Here is a 16,434-nt window from a genome sequence, read left to right on the forward strand (position 1 = left end):
CCTGTATTATAACCTTGTATTGTAACCTACTGTACCAGGATACAGTCTTGTGTTGACATACAAGAGCCACAAAATGCAAGATGTTCAGAAAAATATTTATTTACATAAAAATTATTTATGCACATAAATTATCTACATCTTAACAAAGAGGGACCTCCATGTTAAGGTCTAAGCCCATCTGAGCAGTTCAAGGATGGTCACTGACCATTGTTGCTTTAGTAAAATACAAATGTAGCAGAAGACAGCCTGTTGAACGCACATTTGATGTTCCGATTGGTTTACAGAAAGGGACAGGACCTGACCTGACCACTCAGGGCAGGTGCGGTGTGCTCAAATGGATATGGCGACATTAAAAAGTTGAAATCATAAAAACACTAAAAGACTCATCTTTAACTTAAAACAATGAACAATGATTCCAAGTGAACAGCATGTCTTTTCAAGTATAGTACAAGTCTGGTTCTTTAGGTGCTCCTAAAGCATGAGGCTTCAGCGAGAGTCCAATGTGCACTTTACCCCTCAGTGCATGTCCAGCCCAGCATCAAGTCTGTGCTCAGGGTCAGTCTGAGTGGAGGTGTGTGGAGTCATAGCACAATTTAGGTTACTTCTTGCGGTTGTGTGGTCGCCGAGCCTGGAGCCTCTGCCGTGTGGCTGAAGGTTTTGAACCAGCACCGATAGAGAATGAGGGAGTGACTGGAGAGCCTGGAACAGAAACAGGAAAATCATGTTAGGGATTGTACGAACATTGTGACACTTCTTAAATGTGCACACAGAAATATCACAGTTCTGACAGCTGCTGAAAACTTTGTTGATGGATAATGTTAGCCCTCGATACACAGAATTATTACACAGTGAAAAGCTGAGAAATCAAAAGCCTAGATTGTGACTTTGTTCACTGACAAAACTTTTTCTGACACAGACAGTGGCATATTTGTGAACTATAAAAGGTATTACACCTAAGCATATTACAGTTATATCATAGAACTGCACTGCAGTTTGTTATAAGTGACCAAATGGCACTTTATACAGGGCCCCAGAGGGACAGAATAGGTGCAGTGTGGTAAGGCTTAAAGCACAAGAAACAGTACAAATCTTCCACATAAAATGTATGAGTACTTTTGAAAATGCTAACAGATGAGGTTCACCTGCAAACAACCCTCAGCAGAGCTCTGATAAACAACAAAAAGAGCTTTACCAAAAGGACCAGCGCTGAAGCTCTGGCCTAGAGTCCCTGGACTTCCAAAGGGAATGGGAGCAGGCGCAGAGGGCTGCCCAAACACAGAAGCTGGGGATCCTGAAAGAGAAAACCACAGGCCAGCCTCAATTGTGGCCCTTCACTGAAAGATGACTAGCTTGAAGAATATTCTGAATTAGTAAACACACGCATGTGCGTGGGGCAAAGATGTAATGTATTTATGGCCACCTTCCTGTTGGAAATGGGGCATATGGTGTGTGGTCAACTTACCAAAAGCTGGTTTGTCAGAGTTCGTGGCCCCAAATGTGAACGCTCCCATCTGGGGTGCAATGTTGTTGACGGGTGTCCCAAACTGGGGGGGTGATGCAGCCCCAAACTTAAATACAGCTGAGGGCTGTGTGTTGGAGGGGGCAGGCTGCTGAGCAGAGCTGCCAAACGTGAAGGCGCTGGAGCTCTGAGGGGTCTCAGTGCCAAAGGCAGGGGCCGCAGCTGTGGAGCTGCCAAAGGAGAAGGAGGGCTTAGGCAGAGTCCCAAAGGAGGGCACTGTGCTGGGAGTCTGTCCCAGAGCAGGAGGAGCAGTCTGTGTAGTTGGAGCCGAGGATGCTGCTCCAAAGGTGAAGGCTTTGGGGGGTTCTGCTGTGGAACTGAAGCTGGGCTGGGTTGCACTGGACTCCAAGGATGACTTTCCAAAAGTGAATGTAGACTGTGACATGGTGGTCCCAAAGGTATTAGACTTTGTGGAGGGTGTGGAGCCAAAAGTGGGAGGGGCCTGTGTGGAGGCAGTGGCCCCAAAAGTGGAAGGGACCTGTGTGGAGGCGGTGCTGCCAAAAGTGGGAGGGGCCTGTGTGGAGGCGGTGCTGCCAAAAGTGGGAGGGGCCTGTGTGGAGGCGGTGCTGCCAAAAGTGGGAGGGGCCTGTGTGGAGGCGGTGCTTCCAAAAGTGGGAGGGGCCTGTGTGGAGGTGGTACCGTAAGGGGGAGGAGCTTGTGTAGTGGAGATCCCAAATGTATGAGGGGCTGGTGTGCTGGTGGTCCCGAAGCCTCCAAATGTAGCCCCAATGCTGCTGGTCTGAGTGGGGGCCGTCTGTACAAGGCTCATTCCAGTCTGAGAGGAGCTGGATGGGTTGGTCCCAGGAGTGGAAGCCACCTGCAGCGTACTCCCAGAAGAGCTTCCAAACATGGGTGTGACTGCCAACCCCCCACTGACAGGTGCGGCACTGGTGGAGAACAGAGAGGCTGTGGTGTTGCTACTGGAGCCACTGAACACAGAGTTTGTAGAGGCAGAGACCAAGGAGGAGGCCGGGGCGGGCACAGAACTCTCAGGAGCTGTGCCAAAAATTGGCTTAAAGTTCTGGAGAGGTTTGGTATCAGCAGCTGTGCTGTTGGAGGTGCTGCTGGAGGAGCTGCTGGAGGTGTTGAAGATTGGTTTGAAGCCTGAGGTCAGCAAAGAGGGGGTAACTGTGGCAGCGGATGTGCTGGAGGGAGGAGCAGTAGACAGCAGGCTGAACAGACCTGGGGCAGGAGCAGGGGCAGGAGCAGGAGCAAGAGCTGATGACTGCTGACACGGGGCTGTGGTGGTGGGAATCACAGAGGTAGAGACAGAAGGAACTGAGGTCTGCAGGGCCACAGTGGGCTGGACCTGTGCCGATACAGTCACTGCACAGAACAGAACAACTGTGAGAAGCAGCTAAAAAGGCACATATTCCTATACTGAATTATATCATCATGCTATGTACAAATCCACCCAGAGGACATTAACCTGAGGCAGGGGCAGGGCTCTTCCTCTTCAGAGACTCCAGCAGGATGTTGGTCTGACTTGGGGCACTATCCACACTGCTTACGATCGAAACGGTGCTGCCACCAGCAACGCCCACAGAGGCACCAAGGTCACAGCCCGCTGCACTCACAGAGGCACCCAGGACACTGCCCGCTGTGCCCACAGAGGCACCCAGGATGCCACTCACAGTCACCACTGAGGTGCTGAGGGTTACACTAGAGCCAGCAGTGGAAGGAGCACTGGAGGAGGCAGGCTCAGGAGCTACACACAAACATGACAAGATTAGTTTGAACTTCATCAGCATGCATGGTCTGTCCATATCAATAACAAACATGGCTGCTTACGAGAAAAAAGAAAGGAAAGAAATATCACTACACAGCAGGACTCACCAGGCATCTCAAGGATCTTGCAAATCTTGTTGAGAGTGCTGCGTTTCTCCTCATCCAGGTCCTTAACTGTGACAGTGTAGCCCAGCTCTGGAGGGGGAGGCTGCGTGCACGCACGCGCACACAAACACACACACAGTGGTTTTTCATCCTTCTTGGGGACATCACATTGACTTACATTCATTTCCTGGAGACTGATCCTAACCCAACCACAATTACGATTTACCTAACATGAACCTAAATCAGGGCTCACATTAACCTTTGTGTCTTATTAATGAATATTTGTGTATCTGTATCATGTTTGGCGGTGGCTGCTCCACTGAGAATGCAGTGGCCCTATTTAAATATTTTAGAGAAGGACAAACATCTATAACTATGACAGAAAATTATCACAATAAAAATTGGATTTGTTGAACTACTAGGAGGTTAGGCATGTCCATTTATATATGCAGTCTATGGTCGTATCTCCTGCTCTTACCAGAGAAAGACTTGGATCTCGTGCCATCAGTTGTATCTTGCGCCTTTGTTTCCCTCCACTCCCAGTGTGTTTCGTTGAACTGGTGCAAGGCTCAGTGGGAGGAGACGACGATGCATCTGGAATGTTAAAACATAATACTGGTCGAATCACTCTTGACTACATTTACAAAAATCAGTTTAAATTGGACTAGGATAGATATTGTTTTTTTTTCCTGGTGTGCATGTAAATGTAGTGAGTGTAAGGCGTAATCTACTGTGCCTACACTCACCCAGCACAGGCAGCTGTCCTGAGGCTCTGTCGGACTTCACAGACGATTCTGTGCTGGGACATTCTTGCTCCTCTTCCCTGCACAATACAAATCAAAGCTTTCAGAATGAATGTCATTCACAACCAAAGCCATGATCAGAGGAGCTTTAGGTTGGTTTGGAAATATACCTGGTCTTTTTGGAGCTCCCCTCTGGAGTCTGAGAGCGCGACGGCCCAGTGCTGGACAGAGGTGACACGGCTAATGGCCTCTTCCGCTAAAAAAAGATGGGAAATGTACATTTAATACTAGGCCTGTCACGATAATTACTATCGCCTTATCATTCAATACATAACAGATAGAACAATTTTTGGAGGTCAGTATTTATAGTGGGTACTTTTTCTTTGTGCTAGTGGTAGGACTGCCAATCACACCCATTGACTGTATAAAGAAGTGGGCTAAGTGAATGTGACACTATGGGTGACCCATAGTGTTCCACTCCAGTCAACTGAAGCTAATCGACGGTAGCAGTTATAGGGCCAATTTGGAGCATTTGGAATTCTGACCACAAATATAGCAACCAAAGAGCCAATTTGGAGCAAAGCTGTTGAAGGCAACACCCATTACCACCCACACCGCTGGTTTGGCAGGGTTTGCTAAAGATAGCAAGAGGGACCTTGGGGAAAGAAGGCACATGATTTGTCTTATATTAATGTTCATATTTTGATTTACGGACATAAAAGCAAAATAAAAATACAAGGATCATGTAGAGCGTGTCAATGCAAACATTCTAAGGCCAAATGACGAGCCTGACAGCTGCATTTACAGAGAGAGTGGGAACAGTTTTGTAATGTAATCTGAATTGGAGTCAATGGAGCTGGAAGAGTGCCCATGACCACTTTCTATTTGGAACGTGGCAGCAAGCAAGTTAACTCAGTCTGTAATTAATTAATTAATTATTATAATAAATGAGAGAAACTATGATCACACCGCACAAGGGCTCAAGTGACTACGATAACTGCATTTGGCAGTTTAATGAGGCTCTACGCACCTGCACAGCATAATTTTACTATTTTATTTACTACTTTAAGCTCCAGAGATGCTAGTAATATGCATCGGGGGGACAGTGGTTAGAGAGGAAAATGTGCCTTTGCACCTTTAAGAAATTAAGCATTTCATTTATGCATTGCAGCTCATGCTCATTAATAGTATCGTATATGCGAATAGTTTTTGGGGGGAGTAAATGCTGCTTCAGGATTATCGTGTCAGTGCCATAATCGCATTCAATATTATTGTTTATCATCTGTGTTCTTCACCAAATATCGTACTTCAAAATGTGCTATCTTGACAAATTTGCCATCTTCATGTTATTGGCAATATTGCAGAATTTTCACAGATATTGTATCAGTCATATTATAAATTATATTATATTGAAAATTTTGCTGATATTTGCCAGCGATACTTTTTGTGCACATCCCCAGCGTTTGTGTACCCATGTGTCATGCACAGTTTGTCCTCAGATCAGTATCATCAGGTTTGTCTGTTTGAACAGACTCAATGAATTTTTTTTCAAAAGTAAAAAGTAAAGTTGTAAACTTATAAATATTGGTCATAAATTTGGTCCTTGCAATGGATTCTAAAAGCTTAATTAGTATTGCCAAATATTGGTCAAAAACCACAATGGCAAGACAATTTTTTTGAGCCAATCCTGATATCTAATTTTAAACATCCCTACATTTTATTTCAATAGAATGTTTTGTTTACACTGTGGTTAGTATGCAAAAGAACCCTTTGTTGGGTAAAATACCCCATGTTTGGTAAAATACATGAGAGCAGAGTGTGTTACCTGTCCCATCCCCCTAGAGGAGCTGTAGGAGCTGGAGATGGGATTCCTGTTAGAGCTGGGGGTCCCTCTGTAGGGGGTCCCTCTGAAGAGGGGCCCTCCGCTGGATGAGCTCACAGAAGAGGTGCGGGAGTGCTTCAGACTGGGCTCCTCTGATGTCACAGTCAGCCCTCTCTTCAGACTGCCGGGCCTGTGACAAGCAGCATCATAAGTCACATGTTTGGACAGGACAACCAACACCATGTGACAAATAATGCCACGAGGGTATTGTCAATTTTGTGATTTTTTGTTTTGTTTTCTATAATATTATATTGTTGTTCCCTCATCAAAAACATGCCTGAAGATATTTTAGATGTCATCCATCCATATTTCAGTAGCAACCTCTAGCGACCTCTTCCGGGCCCTAGTCAAACCCTCTGGTTAACTGCAAGATTTGTCCACTTACAGGCCTATGTCATCCATGCTCCCACATGATAATTCTTCATAATTATACAAAAAACTTGACACAAAGCAACACACTATACACGCTTAACAAATCTGATGCATATCGCATCAGGTTTCATTCACAGAACGCACGCAAATTGTAATGTGATAGTGCTCTGACGGGGGACTGACTTTAGCATTTTCAAAACAATAAAAGGTAACATGGTGATCTAAATATGTAATGTGTTAGCAATTAATACAGCATAGAAGTAAAATACCCCCTTTAAATTACTTCAGAACGACAAGGAGCATGCAATTAACATAATTTTTTTAATTAACCTTTTTGTTGGCTTTACTGGCTAATCGGGGTTTTCATTAGAGACAATTACAGTTGTTGCAATGGTTTAGTGAATACTTCTATACTTAAGCTATAACTTATGTTAAAATTAGGACTGTGCCATTGATTTTATTTTAATTGAGATTCAATCATTGAATAAACTTTTTTGTTTTAAATCACAACTAATAAAAGTCTGTCTGTCAGGAAGTTAATACTGTGAGGCATTTGTATTTGTTTTTAATAAGACAAAACTAAATCACTCAATATGAAGAAAAAATTTGATTTAAAAAGAAAAAATGTAATTACATGGGATACTAACTGCTAACACATAACCGATTTACATCACCATGTTACCTTTTCTTTCTAAATGCTTTATTCGTCGAAAACAACGTATTAACGTATTAAGTTTCAGTTTCGTTTTTGAAACTCTGAGTCTCCCCTACCTTTGCTCCATGCTCTAAGTAACCCCCTCCTTCAGAGTGACATCAGAACACAATCAGCATGCATCCTACTAATGAAACTACTGCATATTGCATCAGGTATCTGAAGTTGCTGTGTACAGTTTGTATTATGTTTTTGTATATTTATGGAGCACTGTCATGTGTTGATTTAGATTAATACCCCCTCCTTCATCCCCTGTTAACTTCATTCCATGTCCAGACAGGGATCCATTCTTAAGGAAGATATATTACTATATTACTGGCTAAGGTCATTTCTATGTTGGGCCATAAGTCTCACCCCCTGCAGGATGCCCTGTCTGCCCTGGAGAGCAGCTTCAGTGACAGACTGATTCACCCTCGCTGTGTGAAGGAGAGGTTTCGCAGGTCTTTCCTTCCTGCTGCTGTCAGACTGTACAATGAACACTGTTGACACTGAACATGTGTCATTCAACCATACCTATGTGCAATACTCAAGTCACTTTACGGAGATGTTATATTAGAGTCTATTTTTTGTTTATTTTTAAGTCTATTTTTTAAATTATTTTAAGCTATTTATCCATTATCTTGTTTTATTGCATGTACCATTTTCCTTCTGTTCTGTGCTGTGCAATACTTGAATTTCCCCACTGTGGGACTAATAAAGGCATATCTTATCTTATTCTTTTTTACTTGCGCATAAAACTAATGACATAACATGTTTAGATTTACATTGTAAACCAAAACACCCTCTCATTGAAATCACACATCAGCCACATCACCAAAACATCCTTTTTCCACCTCCACAACATTGACAGTCTCCACCCCTCCCCCTCTCTCAGCCAACTGTAGAAATCTGCATTCATGCATTCCTCACCTCCAGACTGCTGCAATAGCCTTCACACACCTCCAAAAACTGCCACCCGCCTCCTCACCCACACTTTCTCCAGAGAACACATCACGTCTGTCCTCAAACAACTCCACTGGCTCCTTGTGCAATACCGCATCCAATACAAGGTCTTTCTCAACATGTACAAGCCCCTCCATAACCTGGCTCCTCCCCATCTCACCAACCTCCTCCGTCAGTATTGTCCTGTGCGCCGCCTCAGATCAGCCAACACCAACTCTTCACTCCCCTCATCAGGACAAAGCACCTCCTCACTGCCCTAATTGGGATAAAGCACCAGGGGGATGGAGCCTTCACTGTTGCCGCCCCCCGCACTCTGTTCCTGATGGGTTGTGGGAGTGCATCCCAAAGACTCATTACAGTACTTCAAATGATTACTAAAAAAATAGCTATATGACAGTTTTGAATCCTACATGTATGACCCAAAATGAATAATCACAAGTCAGTACAGAGAAGAGGGCGGAGACAGGGGGTAGGTGAAAACAAACATTTCAAGAGCACTCAAATACATGGCAATCCAGGATTATTCAAACATGCAGGAATCAATCAAAGAACAACACAGAGAGATAATGATGAGGGAATAGTTACGATACGATATGGTTAGAAGCTCAAAAGTGGAGTTATAATATGTTTTCTCAGTAAAAACGTGCATGCATTACAGTAGGGTGAACTGGTGAGACTGAATAGGGTGACACTCACTTAGGGATAAGCTGGCTGGACATCCCATTGGGCAGTAGTGGCTCAAAGGCAGACTGAGCACTTCCTCCACTGTCATTACGCCTGCCACACACACAAAATCAGCACATGCTTACATGGGTTACATCAAAAGCTTTAGGATTTCAAATCACAATTTAGTTCAAGCTCTGAAGAGTTGATTTTGCAGAATAGGTCCGCTTTGAATGAATAGGTTTAGAAGTTTAGAGATTCAGATTCAAAATTACTGGAATAGAAAAGTAGTTCATGTTCTCCTGTGTGTACCTGCCCAAGGACTACAGCCCAAGGACTACAGGAAAATGGCATATAGCTAGTCGAAGGGAGCGGGGTTCAGCCAGAGACAACCATTTCTGAGGACGTTACTGCTCCTGCTAATGAAGTTATAATAAGAATAGAGATTGACCAACATAGATTTTATCATCACTGATACAGATTCTTTACAATCCAGAGCAACCAATGGTCGCTGGCTCTGACGATATTTTTGGGCCAATATGTAGGGATGTTATGTAATTAAAAATAACTACAAATTCTCCCACAGCCCCTTTTGCCACAAACCTTTAAGAGTCGTGTAGTCATGTTCTGTGCAGTTATCTGTTCACATTAAAGTGTTAAAATAAAGCTTTTGTGTATGCTTTACGCAGCAGGTCAGCCAAAACAAAATATTGGCCTGTGCTGGAGATTTAAGGCCGATAGCCGATGCACTAAAAGGTGCAAATATCAGTCCAATATATTGGCCAATAGGTCAATCTCTCTCAAAACCCCAACAACATGCCACATTTCTCTGGTCATTTACTGCATTTGGAAATGGCAGTTGAAGCGGAGGACTTTGTGATAGGGACAGTGTTGGGTAGTCCAGCCTTACCTCCTCTTGCTCTTCTGCTGGGCTGTGAAGCTGCTCCCCTCCTCCTCCACCTCCCTCTTGCGGCTCTCTTTCAGCACCTTGAGCACACTCTCTCGGGAACAGGGATCCACTGTGCCACTGGGGAAAACAAGACTGCTTACATGCTCCAAGCTGAAACACATGTACAAACAAACTTACCACAGGCTTTATCTTTTGTCAGAAAATGTGTTAGTTAATGGTCCAGGTAAATTTTTTGTCAGGCTAATATAAAAAGTAAAAGCATTCAATCAATTATATTGTGAATGAATTGTATTTCAATATTGGGTGTATAAAGGTTTATTAATAAAAAATGAACTTGTTATCTTTCAATAAAGGGTATAAAGTAATGTTGCTACACTGTTGGGGGACAGTCCTTCCACATTTCTCTAGATTTTATAGAGCTCTTGCAGTTGTCCCAGTCCCAGCATGCACCACCAAACTCCTTGCTGGCAGTGGAGCAGGAACTTGTGGAAGTTTCAGAGATTGTGAATTATTGTTGCACCCCAGGATGTGCATTATCAAGGACAGAAGAAAGCCTGAGCCTTTTACCAGATTTACAAAGCTTCAGATTGATGGTAGCAGTGGATTTCTACAGTTAGATGAGCTAGCAGCTAATCAAGCCAGCTATGAATTTTACATCGATATTGGGTCTTTTATTTGGTTTTACTTTAATGATTCAAACATTGTCTCACAACGATTTAAAACCTATAAGTTTGTGTATTAGCACTGTAGTGTATTAATTAAGCAGAGAGAAAGAGTAGTTTGAAGAGATACCATCTCAAATGCTTTTAGCTAAACACTGTTAATTTTCTTAGCTTTAATTGCCTGCTTTGAAATGTCGATTGTAGAAAATAAAATCGGCATGAGTGATTAGCTGCTAATAGGCTATACTGCACATTAGTTATACCACATTGTTTCTTCTCCATTTCATATATTTCACATGATTTAAACTGTCAATATCAGTAAATGTTATAGATAAAGGGCGTTATAATAAAGTTTCTTTGCTTTTGCCCCTTTTTTGTCATTACTCACCATTGACACTTGATACTGACTAATAACGTTCCAAAAATTGGGTTGTCATCATCATTACCAAATAAATGTTATTATGATGTATATATTGAGGCAAACCCACCCGTGAGAGGCACCATCCGGCCGGGCGATCTTCACCGTCACTGGGCTGGAGACAGAAGAATTCCGGGGTCTGAGGACGCTCTTCTGCTTGAAGCCGTCCCACCTGAGCGGAGGCAGGATCCCCAAAGGAGAGGCCCCCTGCTGCTGGAGGGGGTAGTGGCGCTGGGGAGTGATGGTGAACCTGGCCCCTGACCCCAATGGCTCTCTGGGAAAAAGACAGACAATCATGAACACAGCTCAAACAGATTCAAATCTGTACATGGTCCCTGACAAATAAAGAATAAAGAAAGATGAACAGAGCTCAAATAGGTTCAAATGAAAGTTTTTTTTAAAGAACCCATATTATGCCATTTTCTGATAGTAACAGGTTGATAAAAAATGTATTCTTTTTCAATAATTATATATTATCAAATTCCACCAAATGAGATGCTGTCAGGTTGTTTTGGTGTTGCCAAGCAAACTGCCCTCAGAGCTGTTTAACTTTACACTACTACTTACTACTACATGTTGGACAAACCATACTAAGAGCAGTTTGTGCCATTTGTATTTGTTAAACAGTAAAACTTCTGAACCTGGACTGATCCTCTGTCATCTATACTGCAACACCAAGAATACCACCAAGAAGAGTGATAAAAAAGGTGGACGGGTTACATGTTCTATGTTATAATGTTGTTTCCTCGTCACAAACATATCTGGAGTTGTGTTGTTTCTCACACACACACACACAAATCCTGCATATTTAGACTATGTTGTTCTCTCAAAACTGGGTTTGTTCCACCTTGTGATGTCATGTGGTAATATAGGAAGTGCTCCACGTTTGTTTTTTTTAATCCATACACCTTCACTAGAATGATTTGGATCATTTCAGCTCTGGAATTGCAAATCTCAACTGAACTAAAGGTAAAAGGAGCTGTTGTCATGAAGTGGTAGTTTTCAAGTTATTACAAGGTGGAACAGAGCATTTTGATCATTGGAGATGGGGACAGACAAAAAATCCAGGATTACCCAAACATGTGTGAATGAAACAAAGCGCAACTCCAGCTATGCTTTGGATGAGGAAACACCATTATAACATTGCCTAAAAGTCTTTAGAGTCAATTAAGTTTAACATGGGACCGTTAAAAGGTGAACACGGCGACACTGTAAACAGAAATCAATGGCTGTGTTTTGAAGCCTCCCGGACCCGAGGAGGAGACACCTCTGGCGCACGTCCCAGGTCGTGTCGGGCAGAGCCGCCGTGATCTGCACAGCGCGGGCTTTCAGTTTGTTTACCCGGACACACTCGCGCTGGAGTAGAAGACTCATTCATAAGAACCGTTACATCGCTGTAGTAAGTGCACTCACCCGGTAAAGGACAGCCTGCGTTTCGGAGTGTACACTGCATAGTTGGGCTTGGCTAGCCCGAGTCGCAGCTGTTCGCGGGGGTTCCGCGAAGCCCTGGCACGAAGTGAGTTTTCCGGTGGCGGACTCTCGGCTTTGGCGATGTAACTACCCATGAGCAGGTCCCGCGGACTGAACAGAAACGATTCACTGTTCAGAGCCTCCTGACGATATGGACCGGCCGGTACAAACCTATGGTCGTAGGGCTGCGCTTGTTCCCGGGATGGGAGCTTGGTTTTGCCGCTGATGAACTTTTCCAGCCTCCGTGGAGGAACCGACACGCCGCTAACCCTCCAAGCCCAAAGCCAGCGCCGCAGCACGCTCTGAATGTTCCCTCTAGTCCGAGGAGGATTCAAGCCTAACCGGGCAAGAAGTGCTTCTGGACTGCGGTAATAAAGTACAATGAAAAGAAAGGCGAGAATAACAGAGAAGTAGAGTAAAATAGGCCAATAATAAAGAGCGATAGTGAGTATTCCCAGAACAGAAAAGAGCGCTAAGTGTCTCCTCCGCGCGGGGGACATGGCGGCCTGAGCGCCGGCGGAACAACACTTCATGCACTTCCGGGACAGACGTGCATGTCGACGTGCGTTTGGACTGGGTCATTTGCGCATGCGCATTGTGGTGCGCGGAAAGGTCCTGCGATTATCCCGTGTGGTTCATTGTAAACAAATGAGAATTACAGCAGCAGAGTGCTAGTTGTTAGGTAAATCTTTATTCACACAATCTCAAAGGAGGCCATGCAATTTACCTTTCATAAACACAAAATGGGAGCCATGAGACAGCGATGAATCTTATGGGATTTTTATCCTATACATCAATTCCTATAAGAATATTCACTTTAAACCCAAAATAATTTAAACAATTTGATATAAGGGTAATTTAATTGGATTAAACACCAAGGGAAATGTAGGTCATTATCTGGAAACAATTCGAATAAAATTAAACCATGTAGAAAGTAACAAATAATTTCATTATCAAAGACACAAGAAAAATATTATGAAATAATCATTGCTCCTGATATTGGAGGGGGGTGGGGGGTGGTCCAATTAAATTACCAAAAAATAAAGTTCTTTAGATGGGCTTTAAGTAAAAATCTTATAGGATCATTCTTTATCCTAGGACTAAAATTCTATAGAATTTGTTCCAAATATCAAATAATTATCGTATTAGAATCCCAATAGAATCCTAAGCACTGCCCTTAATAGGTATAAAAAGAAGAGTGGATTTGATCTACATATCCACAGGTCAAAATGGTCCCTGGCCACAAGTTAGGAACATACAGACTGTATATATAGAGCTGTAACACAATTTGATAAGCACAAGGAGCAATACAACAATAGAAATGCATCATGTCCATGTGAGCAACAGAAAGGATGTGTCAGTGCGATGTTACAGAGTTCTTCCTGAGTCGATCACTGCGCTCTTTAGCGCTGTCTGTAGACATCTGTACCTCAAAGGTCTTGTCAAACGCACTGTGGTCCACACGGAAGGCCTCCTTCTCCAGAGAAATGCATGACTCAAAACGGTGACCCCATAGCACCTCATCCTCTGTGTACGACGTCCGGGCCTGGCATGTCATGCCTGCAGCACAGCACCACAACAGTTTCACTTATCATTAGAACCAGAATGTACCTGCTCTGCCACTGTGGTTCCACTACTATACTTGGGATGTAATAATAAATATTATGTAATATTTGGCTAAATATTGTTGTTTTTAATCTAATATTATAGTACTGGTTGAGTAGAGCTGCAGTGTATATGCCGGTCAATTCATCTGCTATGTTGCAAGTGTGAATGCCTCTAAACTAAAAGGTTGTCTCTGCTAGACTTAGGGGCCAAACATACTGTGCTAGTATGGACTGCACATTTCTGATCATTACTTAAAAACATGCATGTGCCTTACTATGAAACCCACCTGAGGCCTCCACGATGCCTTCCAGAATGACGATAATCTCAAAGGTCTCCTTGCAGAGGCGTTCAGCCCCCACTTCCCAGAAGGGACTACTGTCATTGATGATATGTGTGATGGTCTGAGGCTCCACCAGCAGCAGCCGGTCGCCCCCGGTGTCATAGCCCAAGTTAATCTCAGACTGTTCCAGAGGGATGAACTCACCCTCCTTGGTCTGTCGAGACTTGATGAGCTTAGCCCGGACCTTGGCATCCACCATGTGGCTTTCCCGGAGGTCCCCTATGCGGAAGAGCATGCAGAGTTTGTCATCTCGTTCACATATGACGCAGTGTTTACTGAAGATGAGCGTCTGAGCCCTCTGCTGCGGCCGAGAGATCTTCACGAACATGCATCCCACCATCAGGGCATCAATGATGGAGCCCACAATGGACTGTACCATGAGGAGAACCACCCCCTCCGGGCAGTGTGCAGTTACCATTCTGGAGCCATAACCAATGGTCCTCTGACTCTCCAGAGAAAGAAGCAGGGCTGAGAGAAAGCCATCCACCTTTTCAAAACATGGCTTCCACTGTGGATCCCCCGCATGCACAATGTCATCTCTAAGCCAGGCACCCAGGAAGTAGACTGCTCCAAAGGCCAACCATGTCAGAACATAGCAAAGGCTGAAGACTAGGAGGAACCAGCGGTACTTGAGGTCCACTAACGTGGTGAAGATATCTGAGAGAAAACGCCTCTTTTCAGCTATGGGGCCCAAATTGACCTGGCACTTGCCATCCTTGGTGACGTAGCGTTGCCGCTGGCTGTTGCTGCACACCTGGATGAGATTCTGGTCTCCCAGGAGTTTGCAGTGTTTCCTCTTGGTCAGCTTGTCCATACTGTGGGCTGGGATGTTGTAGCTACCAGTGGAACCTCTGGATTGCCACCTGGAGCTGAATCGTTTCATGCGCCTGCTGCGCTGAGGCCGCTGGGGCTTGGACATGTCCAGAGGGTCAACAGTGTGTCCGCTGCCCTGGCGAGACAGGTCCGAGACAGGCTGACTCAGTACATCAGGGGCTTGTAGGGCACTCTGGTCAGAGGGACCACCCAGTGTCACAGAAGTCTCACTGAGGGGACTGAGGGACTGAGGGGCAGGCTCATCCTGTGGTGGAGGGGGGCAGCTAGTTCTGTTCATGAGGTTCAGAAAAGTAGCTCTTCGGATCTTTGCCACAGCAGACACATGGGCTTCTGTAGCAGGCTGCAAGAAACAAACCACATGTAAACTGAACATAAGCATGTGTGCCTGGGATTTTGCACATCAGTGGCGAATTGCAGTTGCATTAGTTTATAGGCTGTTGTAGATTGTTATATGCTGTGTGAGTAGTATGCAGTGTTTGTGCAGTGGTAGTGAACATGAAACTGACCTTTACATTGACCGTGATCTTACTGTTATCTTTTTGGATAGGGTGTGTCAGTATGTGGCAGTTGTTTTTCTATTACTAATTTAGCTTTGGCTACATTTGGCATTGTATTCTCATATTTTAATATACACTGTTCCTTTAATAGATGAATACAAATACCACAAAACAACATTACTATCTGATTTCCACAGAGAAGGCCAGGCACAGTGGATGTGGTCTGTGTCTGTCTGCACCTTCGGGACACTGATCTAGCCTGAGAATGCCAGTATGATTGCATCTACACCATAGGCAATGCAGAGGTTCCTATTTCCTCTGTTGAATCTTGTATAAAGCTAAGACAGAAATAATTCCAGCAGAGTTCTGTTTGAAAGACTTACCTGTTGACAGCAGGTTGGTTGTGGAGGGAGTGAGTTCTCAAGATGGTCCCAAGACAGTCGGGGCATTGCACTCACCAAGGAAGGCTCCATCGCTGGGCTTTCCATGTACACACATGGAAATCTGACACAATCAGAGTACAAGACTTTAAAAGTCAGTTTCTATTGAAAACACTGAGCCATACCAGTGTACTGCTAACAGGACATCCCATGTTTGAAGTGGTCTTCTCAGTGACTGGCAGTGCTTTGATTGTACATGCGGATTAGCACTAATCCACAAAGCAATCGCAGAAAGTCCAAGGAGCATGATGAAAAGATTAGTGACAATAGTTGGTGTTGGAGAAAGAATGTCCAGATGTGACTCTCATCTGCCGTAATACGACCGCATAGCCTCCTGCTGGCAATTACTCACGTTTACAGGTTTTTTGTAAATACTGTGGAATATTTACAAGCAAAGGTGGGACCAAGTCATTGTTTTGCAAGTCTCAAGTAAGTCAAGTCTTTTGGTTTAAAATCAAGTCCCAAGTCAAAGGCAGACAAGTCCACGTCAAGTCCCAAGTCAGTGACCCACAAGTCCAATTTGAGTCCAAGTCCTCTGTTTAGAGGGTCAAATCATTTTAAGTCTTTAAACTGAATGACTGAATACAGC

General features: G+C 44.1%; 3 protein-coding genes across 3 annotated transcripts in view; 1 reads left to right on the top strand and 2 right to left on the bottom strand.

The window, feature by feature from the left end:
- tmem248 (transmembrane protein 248) overlaps positions 1–1,283 on the top strand; it is a 286,123-nt gene extending 284,840 nt beyond the window's left edge. Inside the window, exon 8 of the transcript XR_008648935.1 lies at positions 1,274–1,283. The gene's annotated coding sequence lies outside the window, so the exon portion shown is untranslated. The remainder of the gene's footprint in view (positions 1–1,273) is intronic.
- On the bottom strand, positions 84–13,680 carry pom121 (POM121 transmembrane nucleoporin). The gene is made up of 13 exons (XM_033978281.2): positions 12,070–13,680; positions 10,727–10,930; positions 9,577–9,726; positions 8,700–8,780; positions 5,921–6,107; positions 4,266–4,351; positions 4,099–4,175; positions 3,831–3,946; positions 3,356–3,455; positions 2,949–3,227; positions 1,463–2,845; positions 1,193–1,291; positions 84–699 (listed from the first exon to the last, which is right to left on the bottom strand). The coding sequence occupies exons 1-13, from the start codon at positions 12,657–12,659 to the stop codon at positions 599–601; spliced, it is 3,453 nt and encodes a 1,150-aa protein (XP_033834172.2). The 5' UTR covers positions 12,660–13,680; the 3' UTR covers positions 84–598.
- On the bottom strand, positions 13,484–15,045 carry LOC117381332 (G protein-activated inward rectifier potassium channel 4-like). Its single transcript, XM_033978284.2, has 2 exons — positions 14,021–15,045; positions 13,484–13,686 (listed from the first exon to the last, which is right to left on the bottom strand). Exons 1-2 carry the CDS (start codon positions 14,991–14,993, stop codon positions 13,484–13,486), a joined length of 1,176 nt encoding a protein of 391 aa, XP_033834175.1. The 5' UTR covers positions 14,994–15,045.
- Between the last annotated feature and the right edge of the window lie 1,389 nt (positions 15,046–16,434).

Source organism: Periophthalmus magnuspinnatus, chromosome 14 (genome assembly GCF_009829125.3).
Source record: "Periophthalmus magnuspinnatus isolate fPerMag1 chromosome 14, fPerMag1.2.pri, whole genome shotgun sequence".
In the NCBI taxonomy this organism is placed as follows: Eukaryota; Metazoa; Chordata; class Actinopteri; order Gobiiformes; family Gobiidae; genus Periophthalmus; species Periophthalmus magnuspinnatus.

Bases quoted from the DNA above. Each gene is read 5' to 3' on its own strand.
- pom121 (XM_033978281.2), bottom strand. From the start codon at position 12,659: ATGAAGTGTTGTTCCGCCGGCGCTCAGGCCGCCATGTCCCCCGCGCGG. The intron at 3,456-3,830 runs GTAAGAGCAGGA...GCGTGCACGCAG, and splicing joins GAGATCCAAGTCTTTCTCTG to CCTCCCCCTCCAGAGCTGGG. The intron at 3,228-3,355 runs GTGAGTCCTGCT...GTTTGTGTGTAG, and splicing joins CAAGATCCTTGAGATGCCTG to CTCCTGAGCCTGCCTCCTCC.
- LOC117381332 (XM_033978284.2), bottom strand. From the start codon at position 14,993: ATGTCCAAGCCCCAGCGGCCTCAGCGCAGCAGGCGCATGAAACGATTC. The intron at 13,687-14,020 runs GTGGGTTTCATA...GCTGTGCTGCAG, and splicing joins AGGCATCGTGGAGGCCTCAG to GCATGACATGCCAGGCCCGG.